Source organism: Hemibagrus wyckioides, linkage group LG20, assembly GCF_019097595.1.
Source record: "Hemibagrus wyckioides isolate EC202008001 linkage group LG20, SWU_Hwy_1.0, whole genome shotgun sequence".
Taxonomy (NCBI): Eukaryota; Metazoa; Chordata; class Actinopteri; order Siluriformes; family Bagridae; genus Hemibagrus; species Hemibagrus wyckioides.
In genome coordinates, this window is record NC_080729.1 from 4,500,760 (window position 1) to 4,524,908 (window position 24,149).

The 24,149-nt window shown below is 38.7% G+C and overlaps 1 protein-coding gene across 14 annotated transcripts in view; it reads right to left on the bottom strand.

Moving 5' to 3' along the window:
- LOC131370762 (muscleblind-like protein 1) overlaps window positions 1-24,149 on the bottom strand; it is a 131,668-nt gene that overhangs the window by 78,230 nt on the left and 29,289 nt on the right. For 12 of the 14 annotated variants that reach the window (XM_058418221.1, XM_058418222.1, XM_058418225.1 and 9 more), the window contains exon 2: window positions 4,597-5,540. In XM_058418221.1, the coding sequence (XP_058274204.1) occupies window positions 4,597-4,770 (174 nt within the window). In that variant the 5' untranslated portion in view covers window positions 4,771-5,540. Of the gene's footprint in view, window positions 1-4,596; window positions 5,541-11,052; window positions 11,161-16,793; window positions 16,933-24,149 lie in introns of those variants that run through there. The other 2 variants (XM_058418224.1, XM_058418223.1) reach the window with 2 other exon arrangements.

A 24,149-nucleotide genomic window follows, 5' to 3' on the forward strand; every position in this document is an offset into this window, starting at 1 on the left:
AAGTCAGTTATGACCGTCTCTGCTTCACGATTCATATACTGCATTAGCCTTTTTGTTTATTAAAGAGTCTGTCAATCGGATGAGCGGCACAGATACGAACATGCACATGGCAGGTCAGGACACGAACCTTCGCTTCGTCAGAGAGCACGATCGATAACGAAAGGCCATTTTAGGTAACAACTCTAACTCCCCTTTAATCCAATTTCTATGTGCATGTATATAATTAAAAATTTCCCTGAAGCTAGAGGACACACAGATGTTCACGTCTCAATTCAGGGCAAAGAAGGAGACGTTCCCATGAGCACCACATGTCTAAATACAACCACAAGGACAATTCTAAAATCATGCACTAACATAGAATATGGTTTTTTTAGGCCTATATGAATATTATATTATATATTATATTTCTGTTATTGGTTTAATGAAGTAAGTTCACAAGAAGGACGTGTGTCTGTTGAAGAATGAATAGTCTTTGTGCAGCTAATGAATTAACAGTAACATTCTTATCAAAAAACAGATAGAGCCTGCACAGCAGCGTCCATTGTGAATCCTCTAAAGTTAAAGTCAAGGTCAGGTAGTCCACTCAGAGTTAGATCTGTGAGACACTTGCAGCTGAAGTCTGGGAGAATCGGTGCTTTGTTGAAGCACACTGATAAAGGTTTGGGGAAAATCAGGTCAAAGCTAAAACATATCATTCAAAATGCATAAATTAGCTATAATCTCAGAATAATTAACATGGAAAAGGGATGGCGACTCTGACATACTCATGATGTCTTCTCAACATGGAAATGTTTCACAGTGAAAAATGTTAAAAACAAAACAAATCATACTGATAGGGATAAGACATCCATTATATATATATTTCATATTAATGCTGAATGGGAAATAAATGTAAAATTAGAATATAATAATGTCCTGGAAAGTCCACAAAAGAAAAATAGGTGGAGCGTTTCGACTTGAGGAGTCAGGCTGATGTCATCATGAGTGATAAGAAACATGGACATGGACACGGAGCTTGGTGGGGTTGATGAGATGTTCCATGTGAGCACCTTGTAATTTGTACTCAGCGCTGACCACAATAAACCTCATCTCTGCCATCGTCCACTCTGAAGTGTTTGGCTTTTTCTTAGTTAGTTTAAGTCTGCTCATTAGACTGAGTTAGTCGGTAACTTGGAGTCAGTTAGATTAGCTTCAGGAGAGTCTTACTTTACTCGTTGCATCCTATTTAGGCAACGTTACATGAAACCTGTTGCTGACATAAACACTTCATAAATGTGTCCTGCGCCAATTTACACGCTCATTAGGACAGCTTGTGAGTTTGCTAACATTTGTTGAATGTTTATACGGTCAACTGACATCCATAATATCCTAAAGCCATGGTGTATCATGACACACTAATGGCGTACTAACGTCATGTTGAAAATGGAAGTAATTACAAGCTGAATGCTCATTTCCTGAGACATGTCCATGGGTTGTATCCATAGAAACAATCTTTCAAGGTCTTTTTTCCCCCTTTTTACTATTTATTATCAGCATGTTCAGTAACTAGAAAACGAGTGAGTTCCTTCGAAGAGGTAAATTCAATTCCCAAAGCAGAAGTTCATCATTAATGTAATAAAGAGCTGTCCTAATGGGCTTTCCATTACATGGCAGAGTAGAAAACAAACGTTAATGGTAACATAATCCTGTATATGACATATTTATGACATGGTTATGTCATGCTTATGATATATACGGTTTCTGTAAATTTCAGTGTAAAGTAATGCCGCAAGTTGTGTCTGGAAAAATTGCACTTAGTAGTTTGTTCACACTGAAAATTACGGAAAAGAAAAAGGCGAATGCATTTAATTTCAATTTTAGATAGAAAATAATATCAACACATCAAATCCAAATTACTTATCTTGTTTTCATCTAATTCTCTATATTTATTCCTTAAATCTCTGTATTTAGTATTTTTCTGCAATATTTTGTTAAATTGTGTAATATTTTCTTATTTGATATATTTTTTGTACCCTAAATTTGGGTATTTTAGTATTTTTTGTTATATTCCTTCCTATTTTATCTATTACCTGTGTTTGTGGATAGTGCTGGAAACTGTGAATTTCCCTTTATAAAGTATCTATCTATCTATCTATCTATCTATCTATCTATCTATCTATCTATCTATCTATCTATCTATCTATCTATCTATCTATCTATCTATCTATCTAAATAAAAGCATAAAGCTGTGGAGGAAGTTTAAATAAAGGCATGGCATGTTTGATTTTAATTTCAATAATTAACAATAAATATTGGGTTTATTCAAGAAAGAAAAATCAATAAATGTTGTTTATCATTAAAATCATATAATATATTTAAAAAGCGTATAGAAAGATTTTTATGTATATATTTTTCTACATTTTTTTCCCCCTTTTGCTTGTGCAGGTAATTCGATTTCTATTTTTATTACGACTATTTTTATTCTATTTTTATGACCCCGACAGTTTAAAAGCATTACTTACATGTTGTACTCTGTATGTGACAAATACAGTTTGTTTATTTTAAACACCTTCATTTTGTCGACTTAGTCATTTTAATCTATTATTTAAACACAGTGATCCGTATCAAAAGGTACTTTTCTGCTGTATGTTTTTCCAGGTTAGTTCTTTACAAAAAGGTTTCTGTCACAATTCTCTTGCACATCCTGTTCTTCTGAATCATTTCCTAATATAAGCAGATAGTTGTGTTAATCCCAAACGCGTAGCATATACATAGTCGGTACTGTGACATGTAGTCGTTTCAATGTCAAGTGTAATTTGCCATAGGTTCCATAAAAAACCAACAAACAAACAAACAAACAAAAATATGAGACCAGAACAGTTCCCGCATCATCTCAAACAATAGGTTATGCAATATCAATTTATCAATATATTCCGACTAAATAATTCATTAGTCCTTCTAGAAAGTGCATGATTCATGATGCACTTCCATTGCAAGGCTAGATTTTAAATTGGAAAGAAAAAATAATAATATACATAGAGAGAGAGAGAGAGAGAGAGAGAGAGAGAGAGAGAGAGAGAGAGAGAGTGAGTGAGTTTTGAGTTTTAAAACCACCTTTATTGGACTGGTCATAAAGCCAGGACAAGACTTTCACTTTACCATTGATATTAGGAGAAAACAAGCAATAATAGTTTGATATCTACGTAAGCAGGAAAAAAACATACATAAATAAAATAAAAATAAATAAATTTAAATACATTAAATAATTAATTGATTAATTAAAAAAATATATTAAAAGTAAATTATACATTATAATTATATAGTAAATATTATAAGTAAAATTTAAATAATAATAATAATAATAATAATAGAGAGAGAGAGAGAGAGAGAGAGGTCTGTAATACTGCTTCTCTTGACATGTAGAGTGCTTTCTTATGGTTGAAATAATCAATACTTCAAGCCAATCACAGGTCGCTATTAGAGAGGGGAAAAAACCCTCAACATTCACTTTACACATCTCTGAGGACTGAGCACACAAAGAAAGTGAAAGAAAACGACATCAGCAGCTCCGGCAGTTCTAACCTTTAACACCGCTCGAACTCTGTGGTAACATTCAGCAACCATGAACCAATTTATCTCCACCATCTTCATCAACATCAACAAACTTCAATTCTATCTAAACCTAAAACACAAGCATGTGGTTGTAGGAAACGAGTCAAACTGACAGCTCAGGCTACAGCCTACGTTCAGCAACCCGAATCTGATTTACCATCAAAAATGGACGATGGGGTCTTGACTGTCTGAACACGATAATCCGATCTGTTCCAATCAGATCTTTCATAATGTAGCTCATCTATGGTGATAGCTTTCCCCTATATTCGTCAGAAGGAAGAGGAAATTTTCTCAATGTTTACGTAAAAAAGCAAAAAGCAAAACTAGAAGATACCTACAGAAAACAAATTTTCTGAATGAATTGGACAAAAAAAACAGAGCTGCCAAAACAAAACAGAGCTATTAATACATGACTACATACGTGTCAGTGTTCAGCATTGTATGTCTTTGTCATGTCCCACTCCACAGTGGTGGTTAATATAAAGCTCATATAAAAGTAGACTTTGTAGTTTTCCATAAGTATTTCTGTTTTGATCTAGTTATATATACACAGAAAAGTTCCAAAGAAACCAAAACGGCTAGCTTTTTCCACAGAAAAAGTAAACGGTGACCCATTTCTGTTCTCTGAGACGCCCCAAGTTGCTTGTTCTTCTAAAAATCAGCTCAAATTTGATCTTCAACCACTAAAATTCTGTGTAAGGTTCTCCAACAGAGGGAAAAACACACGTCTAAAACACACCGAAAGCCAACATTTTATATCCGACTTGCGGTGATAAAATAATTCCTTTGTTTATCGTGATTATAAATGTCTGATGAATCGATTTTTCAGTGAACTAGAGTTAAGGACAGAGGTGATGTGTTCATACTAAATCCAGATATGAGGCACTTGACGCAATAAAGCTTGTCATGTGACCGTGGCTTTAGATCGTATTCATATCCCCTAAGTAAGTCCCTATATAAGATGTGTTAGGAAGAAAAGAAGTCGGCTGTGGAGTCACTACTCACTTTGAGGGAGTCGAAGCAGGCGATGACTCTCCCGTTCTCCACCTGGCAGCTTTTGGCCGGATGGGCGAACTTACATTCAGAGTCGGGTCGGGAACACGTGCCTCGCTGGAACTCGCGACACACCTCCAGCGTCAGCCATTTCGTGTCCCGGATGGGCGTCACGTTAACCGCCATTTTGGCTTAAAAACACACACAAAAAAAAACAAAAACAAAATCCAGACGATATGATGGCGCTGATGCAGAAGGAGCTTCTTTCTGTTTCTGTCCGGTTTGGTTTGTGCACTCGGTTAAAAAGGGAGATGAGACTTGGGACGTGTTTTGGCTTTTCGTTTGTAGGCACTCAGAAATGAAAACTCAGAGGCCCATTGTTGTGACCTTTTAGTTTTTTGAAGCCTCTGTCTGTGGAGGCCTCCGTCTCCTTCTGTCTCCTGGTTGTTTCTGTCACTCAGTCTCTCCTCAGCGGCACTGCCAAGCCAGACGGATGGTGAAACTCATTATTGATTACGTGTGCTTACGGGGGCAGAGGGGGTGAGAGCTGGAGTTGGCGGTGTGGAAAGAGGCAGTAGTAGTCACCTTTTGCCCACACTCACTCACTCACACACACACACACACTCACTCACTCACTCACTCACTCACTCACACACACACACACACACACACACACACACGTCCCCACCCACACACACACACACACACACACTGCCTGGATACGTCCTTATGACACAGACTCGAGAAGCAACATGGGGGCACACGCAGGGGGGCGGAGGGTGTTGCTGTGGCGACCAGGTGCGTAGCAGAGGCCGTTCTCGTCCAGGACTGCGGACGTCACTTGGCGCTGAAGCGGGTGGCAGAAGCGGGAAAAAAGGGGGCGGGGGAGGGGGGCGTTGCTCTTTCAAGCGGTCCAAGCAGCAGCGGATGTCAAAGGCACGTCTGTCAGTAGCAACCTGCGGGGGAGAGGAGAGAGTTAACGCTTAGCTCTAACACACACACACACAGGCCTCAATCAACAGCCTCGGCTCTGAAGTGGAAAAATCAAATGGAGCAGCGTGTCTCTTACAGCGAGTGCTGAATTTGTTAAAAAGCAGAACGAGAATGCCAGAGCGAGAGCAGGCGCAGGTCAGAGTGCCAGCGTTTCTCTCTCACTGATGAAGGCTTTCGTCAACATTTTTCAAAAATATCCGCACTACAGTACCATGAATAATTTCAATGCCTTGTATGCAAATATGCAACCAGACGATAAACAAAATTGCGTCCGAACGTCTAGCAAAACCTATCCGATAGCATGCGATAGAACGCTTCTCATTCATCCCGGGTTTGTGTGTTCACGTCATCGAGCGCTGTAAGTTTCCAGGAGATTCCAAAGCAGCCTGGAAAATAAATCCTACATTCAAGGTTAGGTTTTATTTCTCTTTGATCTTTTAAAAAGATAAAAACAGAGTTCAGAAGGGGTTGGAATTCTTTGTGGCGGTGATAAATATGGACTAGAGAACGAAACAAGGAGAAAACAAGAGAAAAAAGTCTGAAACGTTAGACTGCACAGAGATCCGGGCTGTGACGGTGTTCCTGACCACCAGGGGTGAGGAAACATAACCTTCACACACTTTAAGAGATGAAAGAGACGTAGTGAAAGAGGTTAGGTTTCGAATTCATAGTGAGAGAGAGAGAGAGATAGAGAGAGAGAGAGAGAGAGAGAGAGAGAGAGAAAGTGAGATGCCGAGAGAAGGCAAAAAAGGGGATTTAGGGTTTGGCAAAGAGAGACACAAGCAAGAGGGTGAATCAGGAATTGTAGAGATGGATAGAGTGCATTTCAGAAAGAAAGAAAGAAAGAAAGAAATGGGAGACAATGAAGAAAGAAAGAAAGAAAGAAAGAAAGAAAGAAAGAAAGAAAGAAAGAAAGAAAGAAAGAAAGAAAGAAAGAAAGAAAGAAAGAAAGAAATTAGACACAATGTAGAAAGAAAGAAATGAAAGAAAACAAGAAAGGGGGAGGGAGGAAGAAAGAAAAAAAGAAAGAAAGAAAGAAAGAAAGAAAGAAAGAAAGAAAGAAAGAAAGAAAAAGAAAATAGAAACAAGAAAGAAAGAAAGAAAGAAAGAAAGAAAGAAAGAAAGAAAGAAAGAAAGAAAGAAATTAGACACAATGTAGAAAGAAAGAAAGAAAGAAAGAAAGAAAGAAAGAAAGAAAGAAAGAAAGAAAGAAAGAAAGAAATTAGACACAATGTAGAAAGAAAGAAATGAAAGAAAACAAGAAAGGGGGAGGGAGGAAGAAAGAAAAAAAGAAAGAAAGAAAGAAAGAAAGAAAGAAAGAAAAAAAGAAAGAAAGAAAGAAAAAAGAAGAAAAATAAATAAATGAAGAAAGAAAGAAAGAAAGAAAGAAAGAAAGAAAGAAAGAAAGAAAGAAAGAAAGAAAGAAATTAGACACAATGTAGAAAGAAAGAAATGAAAGAAAACAAGAAAGGGGGAGGGAGGAACAAAGAAAAAAAGAAAATAGAAACAAGAAAGAAAGAAAGAAAGAAAGAAAGAAAGAAAGAGATAACTTTTGGCCAAGGGAACCTAAAGTAGTGTTGCTAAAATCTTTCCATGGCTGTGAGTGAAACTGAGCGTAATGACAGATTGGGATTGAGAGATCCTGATGATCATTAGTAATAAATCTCCCCACCTCCACATGTACACTGGGCTTAATATGGCCTGAGAAGGAAAGAATAACAGATGACAGAGTGAGAGGAGGAGAGGAGGAAGAAGAGAGGGAGGTTTACACTGGATTCCAGTCTGTTGCAGTTGCACACAGGGTTTGAGTAACTCTACAGAGATAAAGTCTGTCTCATTTCTACAGCAGCTGCCCTCTGGGGGTTAAGCAATCCCATAATTCTCTAGCCTGGATCGTTTCCACACACAAACCGTTACGCTAGCCAAACACTATGTTTACAAACCGTATATATTGTTCGTCTAGTAGCTAACAGGCGACTGTTAACACAGTATCTATATTCCTTTGGCTAGTTCTTGCTAATTTGGTAGCTCATATAGATGTAATCGAATGTGCAAACATTCCAGTGTTGTTGTTGATCTTTCGGCTGCTCCCTACGTGTGTGAGGGGTCACCACAGCAGACCAACTGGTCCGTACAACAACTTGGCACAGGTTTTCCTGACGCAACCCTCCCGTTTTATCCAGGCTTGGAACCGGCACTGCATCCACAGGCTGGGGTTTGGGCACTGAATCGAACCCGGGCCTTCCGCATGGAACAGATATAAAATAGGCAGTGAATTTTACTTCATCTGTCACTGCCTTACTGATCTCTACAACAAAACTAGACAGCTAACTTTGATTATTGAAAGAAATAACTGAGGTAACAGATGAGAAACAGACTCCAGGGCAGCTCAGCTATTCTTTTTTTTTTCGCAATTCTTTGTCGTAATATGAAAAGAAAATCTTTAGAACATCGTTTGTGTTAAAAAAAAAAGGAAGCCATTTTGACTCACAGCAGCAGTTTGTAGCGATCTTTCTGGAATGTAACACGATTTATTGGTCTCCATTGTTGTCAATTATAAACACTTGTTGTTGTTTTTGGCTGATGGTTTTGAAAGACATAAAAATGTTTAGCTAGACAGCTAGCATACTCAGTCACGGTGGTTAAAAACGCTTTCCACAAAGACATCTGTTTAAAACCAGTAACCAGAAGATAAATATACTTCTTTTTCTTTCTTTAACGTTTTCCAGTCACGTGAAAGATGCAGAGATGGAGTGAACAGGTTTTAATGGTTCAGGTAGATACGTGTAAAGTGATAAATCTAGCAAAACGAGGGGAAAATAAACCAATAAATAAACTTTTAGTTATTATTCTGTTTAAAGAGGGAAGAAGGTTTGAAGGAGGGCGTGGCCTTGAAATGTAATGAATAAAATGTGTGTGTGTGTGTGTGTGTGTGAGAGAGAGAGAGAGAGAGAAACATTAAAATACACAGGACAGAGACAGAAAAATGGAAAGAAGAGAAATGGAAAGAAAGTGTGAGAGAGAGACAAACAGAGGGAGAGAGAGAGAGAGAGAGAGAGAGAGAGAGGGCATGTGAGATAAGAATGAGAAACATAGTTAGAGAGAGAAAAACAGAGGGACAGACAGAAGGTAGAGAAAGAGAGAGAGAGAGTGAGAGAGAGAGAGATGGAAAGAAAGTGAGAGAGAGAGAGAGAGAGAGAGAGAAGTGCTCCATTTAGATTGAGTAGGAGTAAAATGAGGTTAGGTAAAAATACTTCATTGTTTTAACGGACTCTGTAAATATGTCACAGTCTGTCCCCTGAGCTGGAATATTCCCCTGCATACTGACCCCTGCCCCCCTCAACCCCCCCAGCCTTCTACTCCACCCCGCCCCGCCTCGCCCTGCCCCGCCCTGCCCTGTGGAGGAAGCTGTGTTCTGGTGAACATGTCCCCACAGCACCAGCCTCGTGATGCCCACAGCTAATTCCATTAGCAGCACATTAAATATGAAGCAGGCCATTTGTCTCTGCACTGCCTCCTTTTCCTCTTCCTCATTTCCTCTGGGTGAGGGGGAGCAGGGAACAGAGAGCGGTGCTCGGAAGATGGTTCTCATTTATAGACGGTGACAATACAAATACATACAGAGATAGAATGTACAAACATAAATATCTAGAAATCTGTCTAATTTTATTTACAAAAAAAAGAGAAAGTGAAAAGGAAAGAATGAGAAATGTAGACAGACGGATAGACATAAAGTGAGGAGAGAGAGAGAGAGAGAGAGAGAGAGAAAGGCATGTGAGATAAAGAATGAGAAACGTAGTTAGAGAGAGAAAAACAGAGGGACAGACAGAAGGGAGAGAGAGAGAGAGAGAGAGGGACAGAAACATCCATAGAGGCAGAGAAATGGAGAGAAAGTGAGGGAGAGAAAAGGAAAGATAAACAGAAATACACCAAGAGAGAGAGACAGAAACACACAGGGATAGACAGAAAGATAATGAAAGTAAGAGAGCACAACATAGAGAGAAAGACAGAAACAGAGAAAGAGAGAGAAAGACAGACAGACAGACAGAGAGGGGAGAATCTCCTGCTATGACTCTATTCCTCACATGCTGTGGCCTGCACTATTTCACTCCTTCACCTGCATGCTGCAGCCTTGGTACACACACACACACACACACACACACAGAGATGCTGATATGATGGGAGGCACTGAAACGCCCATCTAACAGAAACCCACAAATCTGCCCCTTGACCATGACCACACACATAACTTCAGACACACACACACACACACACACACAGATGCTGATATGGTGGGAGGCCCTGAAACGGCCATCTAACAGAAACCACAAATCTGCCCCTGGACCAAACACATAACTTCACACACACACACACACACACATACACACACACACAAAAGAAAAAAAAAATACACAACACACTATATATAATAGAATCTTGTCATTACATGCAAATGAAAATAAAATGTGGTTCCACTGACATAGAAAGAAGTGTGTGTGTGTAGAGTACTGTACCCATACATTTAGACACCCCGGCAGTCATTGATGACATCATTATAACCGCATGGAGATAATAATTATGTCATCTGCCAGCGAACCCGTGTTATGACACGAGGTGTGTATCGCTTAACTCAACAGCACATCGACTTTTGCCGCAGGTGTGAGATTTTCTTGTCAGGGTTTTTCCACACCATTAAACTCAACGCACAGTAACTCTGTCATTTGCCTGGTTTAACCGAACGGAGCGGTGCGTTCACACAGCGGCGATGTTTACATGACTGAAGAGATGGGTTATGACACCAGCTCCTGATTTGCATAGCCACCTGAGTGTTAAGTAAAAAATGAAAAAAAAACACCTGGAGGCATGCGGTTAAGAGAATAACAGCTAATAACAAGCTGTGCTAAAAAGAGGTTTCTTCATTTTATATACCAATTAGCTATTAACTATTAGATAGACTCCAGCAGATCCCCGTGACCCTAATTAGGAATAAAGCGTGTATAGACAATGGATGGATGGATGCTTTGCTAATTCTGTTTAACAAAAAGAAAACAAGAGAAACCTGAAATCTTAAGATGTAAACAGTGCGTCTACACAATCTTTCTGCAGCACAGAAAAAGTAGCAGCGTTTTGCGTCAGAGTTACAAAAATCGCAAACATTAGCATGGAATCTTTAGCCCGGAACGGAGCACAACGTCCTGCGATATCGATAAAAAGTTACGTTTCATGGGATATTTTCTTCTCAGAGCAGAACACTCGCTCAAAGCAGATAGAACGTTTATACAGTTTATGTTATCGTTCGATTTAACAGATTATTCGTTCGGACTGGCTTAATTTTTTTTGGACAGACGAACAGGTCCAAATTTTGTTTATTTCAGACTTGGCTACGTGCAAATGCAGCTGTTAAGCCAAATATTCAGAAGAGTTAGGAATAACAGTGGGGGAAAAACAGGAAAAATACAACACAAAAACACTAACCTGGCTGAGATCATTTGGCTAACTAGTCATGAAAGCTGGAACCAGTTCACGACCCAGTTTCAATCCTGCTTGAGATCATCATCCAACATGGACTCTTCAGACGTTTATCTGTTAAGAAGGTTATAATCATGTCGCTATAATCGGAAATGTCTCTCCCGGGCTGCATCCTGATCCCAACGGTCACGTAAATATATTTACAGTTTTTATCAGTAATATTGTTAATCGTGTTAATTGAGATGCTAAATCAAGGTTCATGAAATCATAATGTAGAAGCTAGTTTTGAGTGTTGATGAAAAATCAAATAATGCCATGATCTTTTTTGCTAATTAAATGCTTTTGAAAGTGTGAAGGAAAAGCCAACCTAGCACTCATGCGCTACACTTATAGCTTATTGAAAGTAATATATAATTTAATTAATATATATATATATATATATATATTGTGTGTGTGTGTGTGTGTGTTTTTACAGCCTAAAATCTGAATTTCACAGCAGATTTTTCATCATAGAGAAAAAGAAAAACAAAGGGACAGACAGAAAAATTCTAATAGACAGAAAGATAGAATGTTTCAGTGAGAAAGATATGCACAGAGAAAAAAACAAGAGAAAAAAGAAAAAGAGAGAGAGAGAGAGAGAGAGAAGGAGACATAAAAAATACAAATAGACAAAGAGATGAAATGTTACAGTGAGAAAGATATGCACAGAGAAAAAGAGAGAGAGACAAAGACGAAAAAGAGAAACAAATAAAGTTAGACAAAAAGACACACCGAAGGAAAGACACAGAAAGAGAGAGAGAGGAAGAAGTGAATTAAAGTCTGACTTGTTGATTCTGTCACAGCGACTTGGGTGTTTTTACCTTCATTCATCTATGAATAATTGTATTGTAATAATAGTTTTTTTTTTTTTTGGAATATTTTTTTCCCACTAAATATCGCGAAAGCCTCTTTTTTGGGGGTGGGGGGTGTGTGTGTGTGGGGGGGGGGTGGAGTTTGCCCATCAGTTTATTCGAGGTTTAAGAACTGAACCAAACTTTTACAATCTCACACCTTTACATTTCTGATCAGTTCAGTTGAAATGTCTAAAAACAAAAGATGAGATGAAATCAAAGTTTTTTCCTCTTACACTCTCCACCTATTTCCGTTCCTTCTATAGGAAATGAATTGATTTTAATGAGATCCGAGGCTTAAGCTGTGCACGAAGATCTCGCGTTGCGTTTCCGAGTGAGAAAGAAAAAACGACAGGAATTCAGAATACTCCCTGAAACGAACGCACCAGAATATGAGTCATGGGTGTGTGCTAGTTCTGTAATTAGATCAAACAGACAGTTGAATGATGATGATGACGACGAAACTTAATCAACGACTGGACAGTGCTGAAAGCGATTAAGATTCAGAGCGGATATTTCGGAAACCCTAGCTGAGAAGCAACAAAATTATAGTGTGTTGACAAGAAACATTAATAAGAAGCAGCGGGGAAAAAAAGAAAAAGAAAAGGCAGATTAATAAAATGCCTGAATTTAACGAGTCATCAATAAAAGAGTCGGATGAATTATGAATGAGATCATTCCATATGGCCAAAGGCGTCCAGATATTCCAACACCTCGTCCCCGGTCTGCGCATGGGAGTGACTAATAAAGGCGGATGACATGAAAACGGTGTCCCGCGCACTTTATTGCTCTAAATAAACACATCCACAGGTGTTTACCATGCAGCCTGTCTCCTTTTTGGATGTTCCAGAGGGCCACTCGAACCAGGATCTACAAATTGATCCAGAAACTCGCTCAATTTTCCACTCAAGAGCAGATTTTATATTGTGTTTATGATGGGAGGCGATTGGACTGGTGTTAAATACGTATTCAGCGCAGTCAGAGATCACTGAATGGCTTCGAATGTTCCTTAATTTCCTTTCAACGTTAAAAAAAACACCATTCATTAGCTTTGTATTATGTTGACTAGGTGTTGTCGCCTGTGTAGAAAAGCTAGCAATGATGCTTTTATTGCGAAGGAGGCTCTCTCACACACACACACACACAACACTGTTTACTTCAGGGTGTTTTGAAGAACAGTCATGAGACACATTCACACACACACACACACACACACACACGCACAGAGTCAGCTGGCATCTGGTTTCATTTGTTAAAGGCCTACAATTGATAATGTGCAAATCACATGGCCCGTTTCACCTCGGACAAGTCGCATTCTTCAGGAAAGATGGAGAAAATTTAAACCAGTAGTAAACGCAGCATCTGACATCTGACTCGATCTGGTTCATTTACCTTTATAAGGAAACCCCGCGTTGTATTGTTTTAGCATGTTGGAGTTCTGCTGCCGGTTACACAAACCGTATACAAGGTTTTCTTAGAGGAGTTTGTTTTGAATGATCCCATACCACCGGGGAATTCCTGCAATCTGATTGGTCAGAAAAATCAGTCAGGGGTTTTACCGCATGGTTGCCATGGCAATGAATAGAAACATATGTTTAGAGGAGTTTGTTTCGAATGATCCCATAACATCGCCAAATTCCTGAAATCTGATTGGTCAAAAGATTCATTTACGGTTTCCCTCTCTTGGCCACGTGGTTGCCATGGCGATGATCAGAAACATATATTTAGAGTAGTTTGTTGCGAATGATCCATAACACAGCTGGTCCTGAAATCTGACTGGTCAGAATGATTGGTCAGAAGCATTGGTTCCCATGGCGAAAAAGGAGAAAAATATCTTTAGAGCAGTTTGTTTTGAATGATCCCATAACATTCTGAAATTTGATTGGTTTGATCGCTTTCCCTCTCTTTGCCACGTGGTTGCCATGGTGATAAACAGAAACGTGTCTTTTGAGCAGTTTGTTTTGAACGATCCCATAAAACTGTGGTATTCCTGAAATCTGATTGGTCAGAAGATTCAGTCACGCTTTCCCTCTCTTTGCCACATGGTTGCCATGGCGATGAACAGAAAAATATCTTTGGAGCAGTTTTGTTTTTCGAATGACCCCAGGGCACCGCAGCATTCCTGAAATCTGATTGGTCAGAAGATTCAGTCACGCTTCCCCTCTTTGCCATGACGATGAACACCATGTGCTCGTGTTTATTTTGATTTCTGTTTAAGTCTCCACCCCTGTCATGTCATTGTTTTGCTGCCTGATTGTGTTCACCTGTTCAATGTTCTGTTCCAGTTCTGCTCCACTGAAACACCTGCTGGTGATTTGACTCTTGGATTCTGATTCTTGGATTTGCCCGAATAAAGCATACCAAGTTTATGGTTAGTGCTTACAGCCATCCTCTGACCTCAAGCTAAATAAGAGCAGATGTTCCACCTACTAGGATGTAGACTACTTATGCTGCTTACTGATGCTACTAAGTGCGCCACGGTTTGTAAACCAGGTTACACCAGAACTTATTTCTTTCCTGTTGCCATCTGAATCTGATGTCAGGATTTTCCCAGAATTCCATGGCATGTGTGAGTAAACAGGCTAAAGTGTGGCAGTGGAAATATGACTCCATCTGCCCCCTTTTACTACTCGTTCTCTCCATGTTCTTTTTTAATCCCACACACACACACACACACAAAGAAAAAAAGCAAATAAATGCATTTATTTAGCACCCAGACCTCCGCCTGCCACTTTACACCGAGTGTAACACGTCGGCACCAAACCAGAGAGACTGTGAGTGAGAAAGAAAGACGTGGGGGAAAAAAAAGCAATAGAAAAGAAAGCAGAAGGAGCAGAGCAAGGCTTGGAGGAGGTTAACAAGAAAGTAAACGCAAAAGGATCACAGACGTAAAAAGAAAGAATGTCAAAAAGGGAGGGAGAGAACGTGAACGAGAGGGAGAGAGAGAGAGAGAGGGGAGGAGACAGCACTGCTTTGCCTGCCGCCATCTTTTCACCTCAAATGACTCTAAGGCAAGTAAAAGCCAAGCTGCTGTTCCAGCCACAACGACTGACCTTTGGAATGCAAACAAACCCAACTGCAACTAATCAAAAAAGAAACAATCTGGTCCAAATAATTATCACGAGAAAACCTCAACTACTGTCCGGCTGCATTTTACCTCCATCCAACTCCCCTCTTTTGGAGGATCTACAGCTTTATGTTTTATTACCGTTTTGTTTTTTCGGAAAGTTAAGAAACTGGGAGGACTGATTTCATGCTGAGCAGAACAAGCTGGAGAACTCGAGCTTGTTCCTAAGCGTTCCTTCAGGATATAAACAAAAACATATTTCCCCATAGATGCTTTAATCACAGATTATCTGGATGAATTGTAAATTCTACTGGATCAAAAAGAAAGCGTAGATTGAAACCTCTCGGAGAAATGAGCTCACCCTGCTGCTCAGATTTCTGGTGCTTTGGATGGACCCTTGGCAGTAGGAACATCATTTCACGCCACATTCTATTTGACCCTTGACTCTGACTTTACTATTTAAAATGTGTTTTTCTTCCCGATTCGGTCCTAGCAGATTTTCATTTCTGTACGGAAAAGTTTTCGGCTAATCGTTGCTTCGTTTAAGAACCTACTGTATAAAAGCACGTCACCTTTTCATGTGAGTCAGCAGGGAAAGCTAATAACGGTCTACATCTTTTTTGTGTACAAGAGCTTACAAACATCTGTGATTGGCAGAGAGGCCAAGGCTAGTGATGTGGAACAGCGAGAAAGCATTTTGTAGAAACAAGTTTGAATCACCGTCGCATGCGATTCGGGGTTCTTCAGATAGCAACGGGTATTTATATCACAGAATACTTAATTCTGATTGGTCAATTCTCTGACAGCCTTTCCAGTGCGAAGGCTTGAAACAATGTGCTTGTTATGTAATCTTTGTAGGAAACGTTTGCTAAGTTAAGCAGCCTTTATTTGTTGCGTTACTGCAAAGTGAGACTCTTTTTTCACATATCCCAATCTTGGAGGGTTGGGGTCAGAGCGCAAGGTCAGTGCCCCTGGAGCGGGGTGGGTGATAATAGCAGCTAAATTGTTTTGTAGACTATTCCCCAAAGGCCAAAAATGAATAATTTGTGCTTGTTTTTGTTGTGTCCATGTTCATCTTTGAATGTCTTTGTCATGTTGCACTCCACAATGGTGCTTAATATGAAGCTCATATAAAGGTAGACACTCAGGACTTTAAGAAATTGTATTTTTCCATAAGTATTTCAGTTTTTACCTAGGCTTTTTTCCATGTGCAATATATTCATAGAAAAGTTTCATAAGACCCTTGATTTTTTCATTTTTGTTCAAAGTAAATGTTGATATAGAGCCCATTTCTGCTCTCTGAGACGCTTATTCATCTAAAGAGCAGCAGAAATTTGAAGGTGTTCAACCACTAGATCTTCAACCACTAAAATTCTGCGTAAAGTTATCTAACAGACAACAGATCTCACACTGAAAGCTAACAGAGTCCCGACTCATTTTATATCAGACTTGTTAAAAAAAGATAAAACAATTCATTTGTTTACACTGACTGAAAATGTCTGATAAGTCGACACCAGTCTGCTGGTAATAAGGGTCAAACAGATATAAAAAAAGGCGTCATTCTTTTATAAATGAATACTGTAATTGTTGGATTAGTGAAAGATCGCGAAAAGGAGTTTTAGTGGCAACCTTCTCTGATAAAGAACCACTCAGTTGTCGGGTTGTATATCGAAAGAGCTAAATGTTTTGAAGTTAAAAAAAACAACAACAACAACAACCATTAACCCTGTTTCCTTATTACTAATATTAATTATTTGCATACATTGAAATTAGAATTTATACTAACTTACCATCCTGAGACCAACATTGTGTGAGCTAAACTATTTTGGGATCCGTGATGGGCATTAAATGATGCCAGCTGCCTTGCCAGGCAGGATCGAATGTCCTGCAGTGATGAGTCAGTGAGTGCAAACGAGTCAGAGGTCAGAGATTGCAGCAGGAGAAAGCACACGCTCTCGTGGCCTCGGATTACAAAACGCTGCTTACTGCTGCAACCGAAAAGAGAAAAAAAAAAAAGACAGGAGAGAGGTGGGTTGTGGACGAGAATTGGAGAGTAACAAAGGAAAGACAGAATGAGCCGGAGAGCATCAGATGGGCTGAATCGGATCGAGGTTGGAACCTAAGAAAGCAGATAGACGACAAGAGTAGACGGAAGAGTGGAGATGGGAATGGAGTGAGGATGGAGGAATTTCAATTTCTCGTCCTTTTTCACCTTCTATCACAACTCAATTTGTGAATCATACAGTATTTCGGATGAATCATGTGCGGTGCTAGACGTCGCAGCTGCGTTATAAGAGCTATAACAAATTGTAATTCTGCCTTAATAGCACATCATGCTGACTTGATTCTAGTCAGGATTTAAAATTTTAAGAACTTCTAAGCCCCTGAATCATTCCCTGAGTTACTCTGTGCTCAGAAAGTCCTAGAATCTATTTGTTATTCTCAAATCATACTGCCTCTGCCAACTGAAGGTACACGGTGTCCCAATAATCTGACCATGTGAGCAGACTGCACATGAGGAGACTAACATCACTCAAAAGTTTTACAACCGCACTCAAAAAAAGTGGTTTTCGCAAAGCTTCCAACCCGGTGTTAGCTCATTAACTCGCTCTTGTATGAAACTTGTTGAATAATTCATTGCAGTCCATGAATAACAGGTTAAAACAAAACAAAACAAAACTGGGACTTTAATGAGTTATCGTCCTCTCAGAAATCCTGTCAGGGTAGCTCATTTTAGTATTTCACGACTATTAGCAAGATATAAGAAAAAAAAGAATGAATATGACTTCCCAGAAAGCCTGTCATGTCAGCTCATCTTAGCCGGATAGCTACTGTTAGCAAACACTGCAAAGATTTATGAATATGACTTTAAATCTTTTTAGAAATCCTGTCAGGTTATCTCGTGTTATTATATAGATCAATAACACTCTAAGTGAGCATTATGACTACTAATGTAATATATACGTTCAATTCCTGCCAGGTTTTTATGTTATCAAGCTTGTTAGCGTTAGCAATGAAGATTGTGATCAATCCTGGATGTAAAAGTTTGTTTATGAAATCCTGCATCACCAAGAAAAATGGTACAATTAATGAGTGACTTTAAATCCTCTCCGAAATCCTGTCAAGTTAGCTCATGTTAGCTGTCTATCAAGAAGCAGCATGAAATATGAGGTCATTAGCGACTATGGCTTCAAATACTCTCAGAAATTGTGGCAAGTTAGCTCATGTTAGCTACCTATCTATTAGCAGAATGAACTATTATATCATGAATGATTACAGCTTTAAGATTCTTTCAGAAATCACTACAAGTTAGCTCATGTTTGATATCTATCAAGTAGCAGCATGAAATCTTATATAATTAATGATTGTGACCATAAATCCTCTCAGAACTCCTGTCAAGTTAGGTCACGTTAGCTATCTAGCTAGTAGCAGCATGAAATATGAGATCATTAATGATCATGGCTTTAAAATTCTCTCCGAAATCCTGTCAAGTTAGGTCATGTTAGCTATCTAGCTAGTAGCAGCATGAAATATGAGATCATTAATGATCATGGCTTTAAAATTTTTTCCGAAATCCTGTCAAGTTAGCTCATGTTAGCTATCTAGCTAGTAGCAGCATGAAATATGAAATCATTAATGATCATGGCTTTAAAATTCTCTCCGAAATCCTGTCAAGTTAGCTCACATTAGCTATCTAGCTAGTAGCAGCATGAAATATGAGATCATTAATGATCATGGCTTTAAAATTCTCTCCGAAATCCTGTCAAGTTAGCTCACATTAGCTATCTAGCTAGTAGCAGCATGAAATATGAGATCATTAATGATCATGGCTTTAAAATTCTCTCCGAAATCCTGTCAAGTTAGGTCATGTTAGCTATCTAGCTAGTAGCAGCATGAAATATGAGATCATTAATGATCATGGCTTTAAAATTTTTTCCGAAATCCTGTCAAGTTAGCTCATGTTAGCTATCTAGCTAGTAGCAGCATGAAATATGAAATCATTAATGATCATGGCTTTAAAATTCTCTCCGAAATCCTGTCAAGTTAGCTCACATTAGCTATCTAGCTAGTAGCAGCATGAAATATGAGATCATTAATGATCATGGCTTTAAAATTCTCTCCGAAATCCTGTCAAGTTAGCTCACATTAGCTATCTAGCTAGTAGCAGCATGAAATATGAGATCATTAATGATCATGGCTTTAAAATTTTTTCCGAAATCCTGTCAAGTTAGCTCATGTTAGCTATCTAGCTAGTAGCAGCATGAAATATGAGATCATTAATGGTCGTGGCTTTAAAATTCTCTCCGAAATCCTGTCAAGTTAGCTCATGTTAGCTATCTAGCTAGTAGCAGCATGAAATATGAGATCATTAATGGTCGTGGCTTTAAAATTCTCTCCGAAATCCTGTCAAGTTAGGTCATGTTAGCTATCTAGCTAGTAGCAGCATGAAATATGAGATCATTAATGATCATGGCTTTAAAATTTTTTCCGAAATCCTGTCAAGTTAGCTCATGTTAGCTATCTAGCTAGTAGCAGCATGAAATATGAGATCATTAATGGTCGTGGCTTTAAAATTCTCTCCGAAATCCTGTCAAGTTAGCTCACGTTAGCTATCTAGCTAGTAGCAGCATGAAATATGAGATCATTAATGGTCGTGGCTTTAAAATTCTCTCCGAAATCCTGTCAAGTTAGCTCATGTTAGCTATCTAGCTAGTAGCAGCATGAAATATGAGATCATTAATGATCATGGCTTTAAAATTCTCTCCGAAATCCTGTCAAGTTAGCTCATGTTAGCTACCTATCTAGTAGCACTGATGAACTACAAAATCATTCATGTTTATAGCTTTAAAATTCTCTCAGAAATCGTGTCAGGTTAGCTCATGTTAGCTATCTATCCAGCAGCAGCATGAACTATAATATCATTCATGATTATAGCTTTGAAATTCTCTCTGAAATCCTGTCAAGTTAGTTCATGTTAGCTATCTAGCTAGTAGCAGCATGAAATATGAGATCATTATTGATTATGGCTTGAAAATTCTCTCCGAAATCGTGTCAGAACAAAAGTTAGCTCATGTTAGCTATCTGTCTAGTAGCAGCATGAACTATAATATCGTTAATGATTATGGCTTTAAATCCTCTCGGAAATCGCATCACGCTAGCTCATGTTAGCTATCTAGCCATTAGCAGCATGAAATATGAGCTCATGAATGATTATGGCTTAAAATCCTGTCAGAAATAGCACCTAGTTCCTAGTTCTAATCCTTTTACCTAGCAGTGCTAGCAGTGACTGCTATTGCTAGCAGTGACTGTGACTATGCATGAATGTGCTCCAGTGATCCAGCTAGCTAGCTTTAACATAAAATATGTATATGTATGTAAATATGCAATAATTCCTCTCATGTTACATAACTAGCGTTATTGTTGAGCATAACGATCATTTGAGATATATGTAAACTAAAATACCTCAGAAATCCTGTCGAGTTAGCTCATTTTGGCTAGCTAGACTGGATTGGCAGCAAGCAATATTCGAATCTCGGTCTGGTTTGTTGACATGTTTTGCCCGTACAGGTCACAGAGTCGATGGATTCACAGACAGTTTTAGCATTCAAACCTTTTTCTTATGATCTCATTCAGACGGAATTGAATGAAATCCAACCCGCACCACCAGCTTTCACCGCAGATTTCTCATGAGATCAGGTTTAGCAAAATAACTCATCAAGATAGTTTTGCATATTACTATAGATTTCCCCAAGTGGAAAGAACACCGAGAAAATGGCTTCATTCCTTCTGGATGGGATGAGATTTCGCTCTGCAGGTGCCTCGAAAACCCTCTGCAAGGTCGTTACCATCAAGAAAGCTTCACGGAGAGAGCCCAGATGGCACGAGCGGTGCATCAGGTGTGCAAAATGAATATGAATATAATCATAAAGTCTATGATTAGCAAGGCAGCACGCATTCGTGTGCACAGGTCCAATTAGCAGCTCAGGTTTTGGAAGTGAGTATACAAAAGCTATAAGGTGAAGCAAATTTAGTCTCCATTTCACTGGCGAGGTATTTCTATCAGAAAGGCGAGAATCGTTGTCCGTGAAAGCGCTCTTATGTCTCGTGTCTTTTTTCGCTGCGTTCATCAGAATCCGCCGGATGTTGAGTGCGAGAAATATGCTGAGACAGCCAAACTGGCGATGATGATAATAACGATGATCAGATCTAACGTCTTTTTGTTCTATTTATCGCAAAAGGTTTCATGTGTCAGAACACCGGGTCTTACAAAGCATCGTAAAATGGAGAACACTGATTACTTAGAGTGCTTTGTAATCCATAAGTGGCGTCATAAGCGAATGCAGCTGTATGAGCTGTACGGCTTAAACACAGAGCTAGAATCTGATCTCGTCTTACACATAAAGACAAGAGCGCAAAGCAATATTTGAAGGGCAAACAGGAAGCATGATGCAGCAAAAGCTAGTCGACCTCCAGCACTGAGGTCAGAGTGTGTTATTGTATCAATGACATATGAAAGGTTATAATCTCTGCTGTAAACGCAGCGATGCGGATACATGAGCTGTATTTTTTAATGCAAGGTGTCCTTTAACAGTGATAACAGTGTTCATTGGGATACATAAGACCTTCATAAGCCATTCATGACAAAAGAGATAAACCTAAACTGCTTATCACACCTGGCATAAGCCCATAATAAGGACAGGGTTTTTCAAAGGTCATCTCAAGTTGACATGTTTGTGTTATGACACTTTATGACACTGATATTCCAGCATCATAACGACTGGCTTTGTAGTGTTAATGAATGTTAATGGTGTCAAACACAAAATATATAGAGCTGTTTCTGTTCCATGTCACAACTTCATAATTCATAATTAAACCCACTTCTCTAGCTGTTCGTAACACACTTATTACGATTGTTATAGATATTTAAAAAGGTCAGTTATCATGACAGTCCTTACGACGCATCATAAACCTACATCACGTTATTTCTTGCTAAAAATCTCTTTACGACATCAGATGTTCTTTATAATAAGCCTACATACATGTCTTTATTGGCCTTTATTGGCTGTCATAAGTCTTATGTAGCCCCTATGAACACCACCCCGAAAACGTAAAGCGTTACTCTTCTCCATTCAAGTTCCTATGGCACGCTTTATCGAATTATAATGAATAAAGATGTACCGAAGACGTCTTTATATAAACTTCACTCAGATGTATTAACTTTGAAGAAAAACGTTGGAAGCTGTTAGTCGTTTGCAAATTGGACACAGATTCAATCTGTCAAGCCAGACATCCAAGCAAAACTATGCTAATGAGATTTCGCAACCAGGGTGTACCTCTGAGTACGACATAAACTGAAGGAAAGCAAGTCAATGAGATTGTAATAAGGGTATAACCTTAACCAATCAACAACAACAACAACAACAACAAATCAGGCCACCAAAAAAAAAGATCAACCAGTCAAGATAAGAGCTAGGTCACACCACACCTTCATTACATCTACATCTCTGGCAGTTGAGCAACTGAGGATTGAGAGCCTTGCAACATCTACTACATAGACCAGCATTGGTTTTTGAGAGATAAGAGAAAACCCAGAGAATCCTGAGGAAACTCTTAGGAACATGTGGAGAACATTTGAAGCTCCACGCAAACAATAACTTGTCTTAGATCGAACCAGGGATGCTGGAGCTGTGAGGTTTGGAACGCTTTGGTGCCAACACAAAATGTGGTCAAATATGACATCCATTTTTCCATCTATTGCCCTCAAATCTGTTATTTTCTTATTCCGACTCGAAGTTAATCGGTCTCACGCTATCAAATTCTATCACATCCGTCTGACTCGAGATGTAGGATTAGGGATTAACATGCATTATTACATCATTTGTCTGAAATCAATTTGTTCCCATTTCTCTTAAAATCGGAAAAAATATCAGTAAGTAAAAAAGATTCATGTTGAAAATTTCAGCATATTTGAGTGTCAAAGTCTGTGCATGATGTGAAAGGTCATCCACATCCTCCCTGGTTCACGCCTAAAATAGTCCTGTAAGATATACTGTATTTATTTTCGATTTATTTGTAATATTCCTACACGCTCGAATAGGTTCGGGGCGTTTGGATAGAGTGTGGGTGTTTGTGCTGATTTTCTCCCCTGTAATTGGGATATTTGTGCATGTTCAGCTCTCAGCGTGTAGGCCGGGTGCATGCGAGTGCGTGCGAAGGCGTGTTTGTGCCGAACGCCCACTGCACGACGTGAGCCGAGCTCCCACGCTGAGATGGCCGTCTGCTCTAATGAAGTGGAAGTGAGAATGCTTATTTAGAAGTGGCAGTAAAATGGCTAATTGAGTGTGGCAGTGTGTGGAAGTGACCTGATCCACCCTTCGACCTCAGCGTGGACACTGTCTACAGATCAGCTCTCCCTTCTGCTTCACAACGATTAATATCTGCTTTAATGAGGATTGTAATGAGGCCAAAAAATTGACCGCAGATTAACATGGCAGTGGTACGTGTTAGCCAGTGGGTTGCGATTTAAAAGTCTGTATTGATTTAAAATGGATTTTTTTTGGGGGGGGGGATAAATTTTCCATTTGAACCTGATCTTATTTTAAAAAACAGTGCTTTTTGATTAAATAAACATTAATATCAGCTTATTAGGAATATGCAAGTGTTTCAGTTATTTTTAATAGTAACAATATTATTAAATATTTTAATTTTTTTTTTTCATTTTATTAATAATAAAAATATTCTTACATATTTTTATAATAATAAATAATAATATTAAACTGGCCTGATAATAAACCGAAAAGAATAGTTATTTAAGAAAGAAAAATGTTCTTATTTTAAAAATATTTATTTATTTATTTTTTTTATTTAAAATTTATGGAAGGAGTCTCCAGTGTCAGCGCTAAAGCTGCTGTAACTTTTCTGTATGTTTTCTGAATTTTATGATTTCTCAGCTGCAACTGATGACATTTTCCTTCAAGATAAAGTAAACATTATTCATTATAAAGTAATAATATAAAATAGATAGGTAATATCTTGCTTTGTGGACAATCTTCATGCACAAACCTTTACAAAGCAACTGGATAAAAAAAAGTATAGGGCCATCCTTTAGTTATTAAAAAAAAATGTAATAATAAAAAAATTAATTG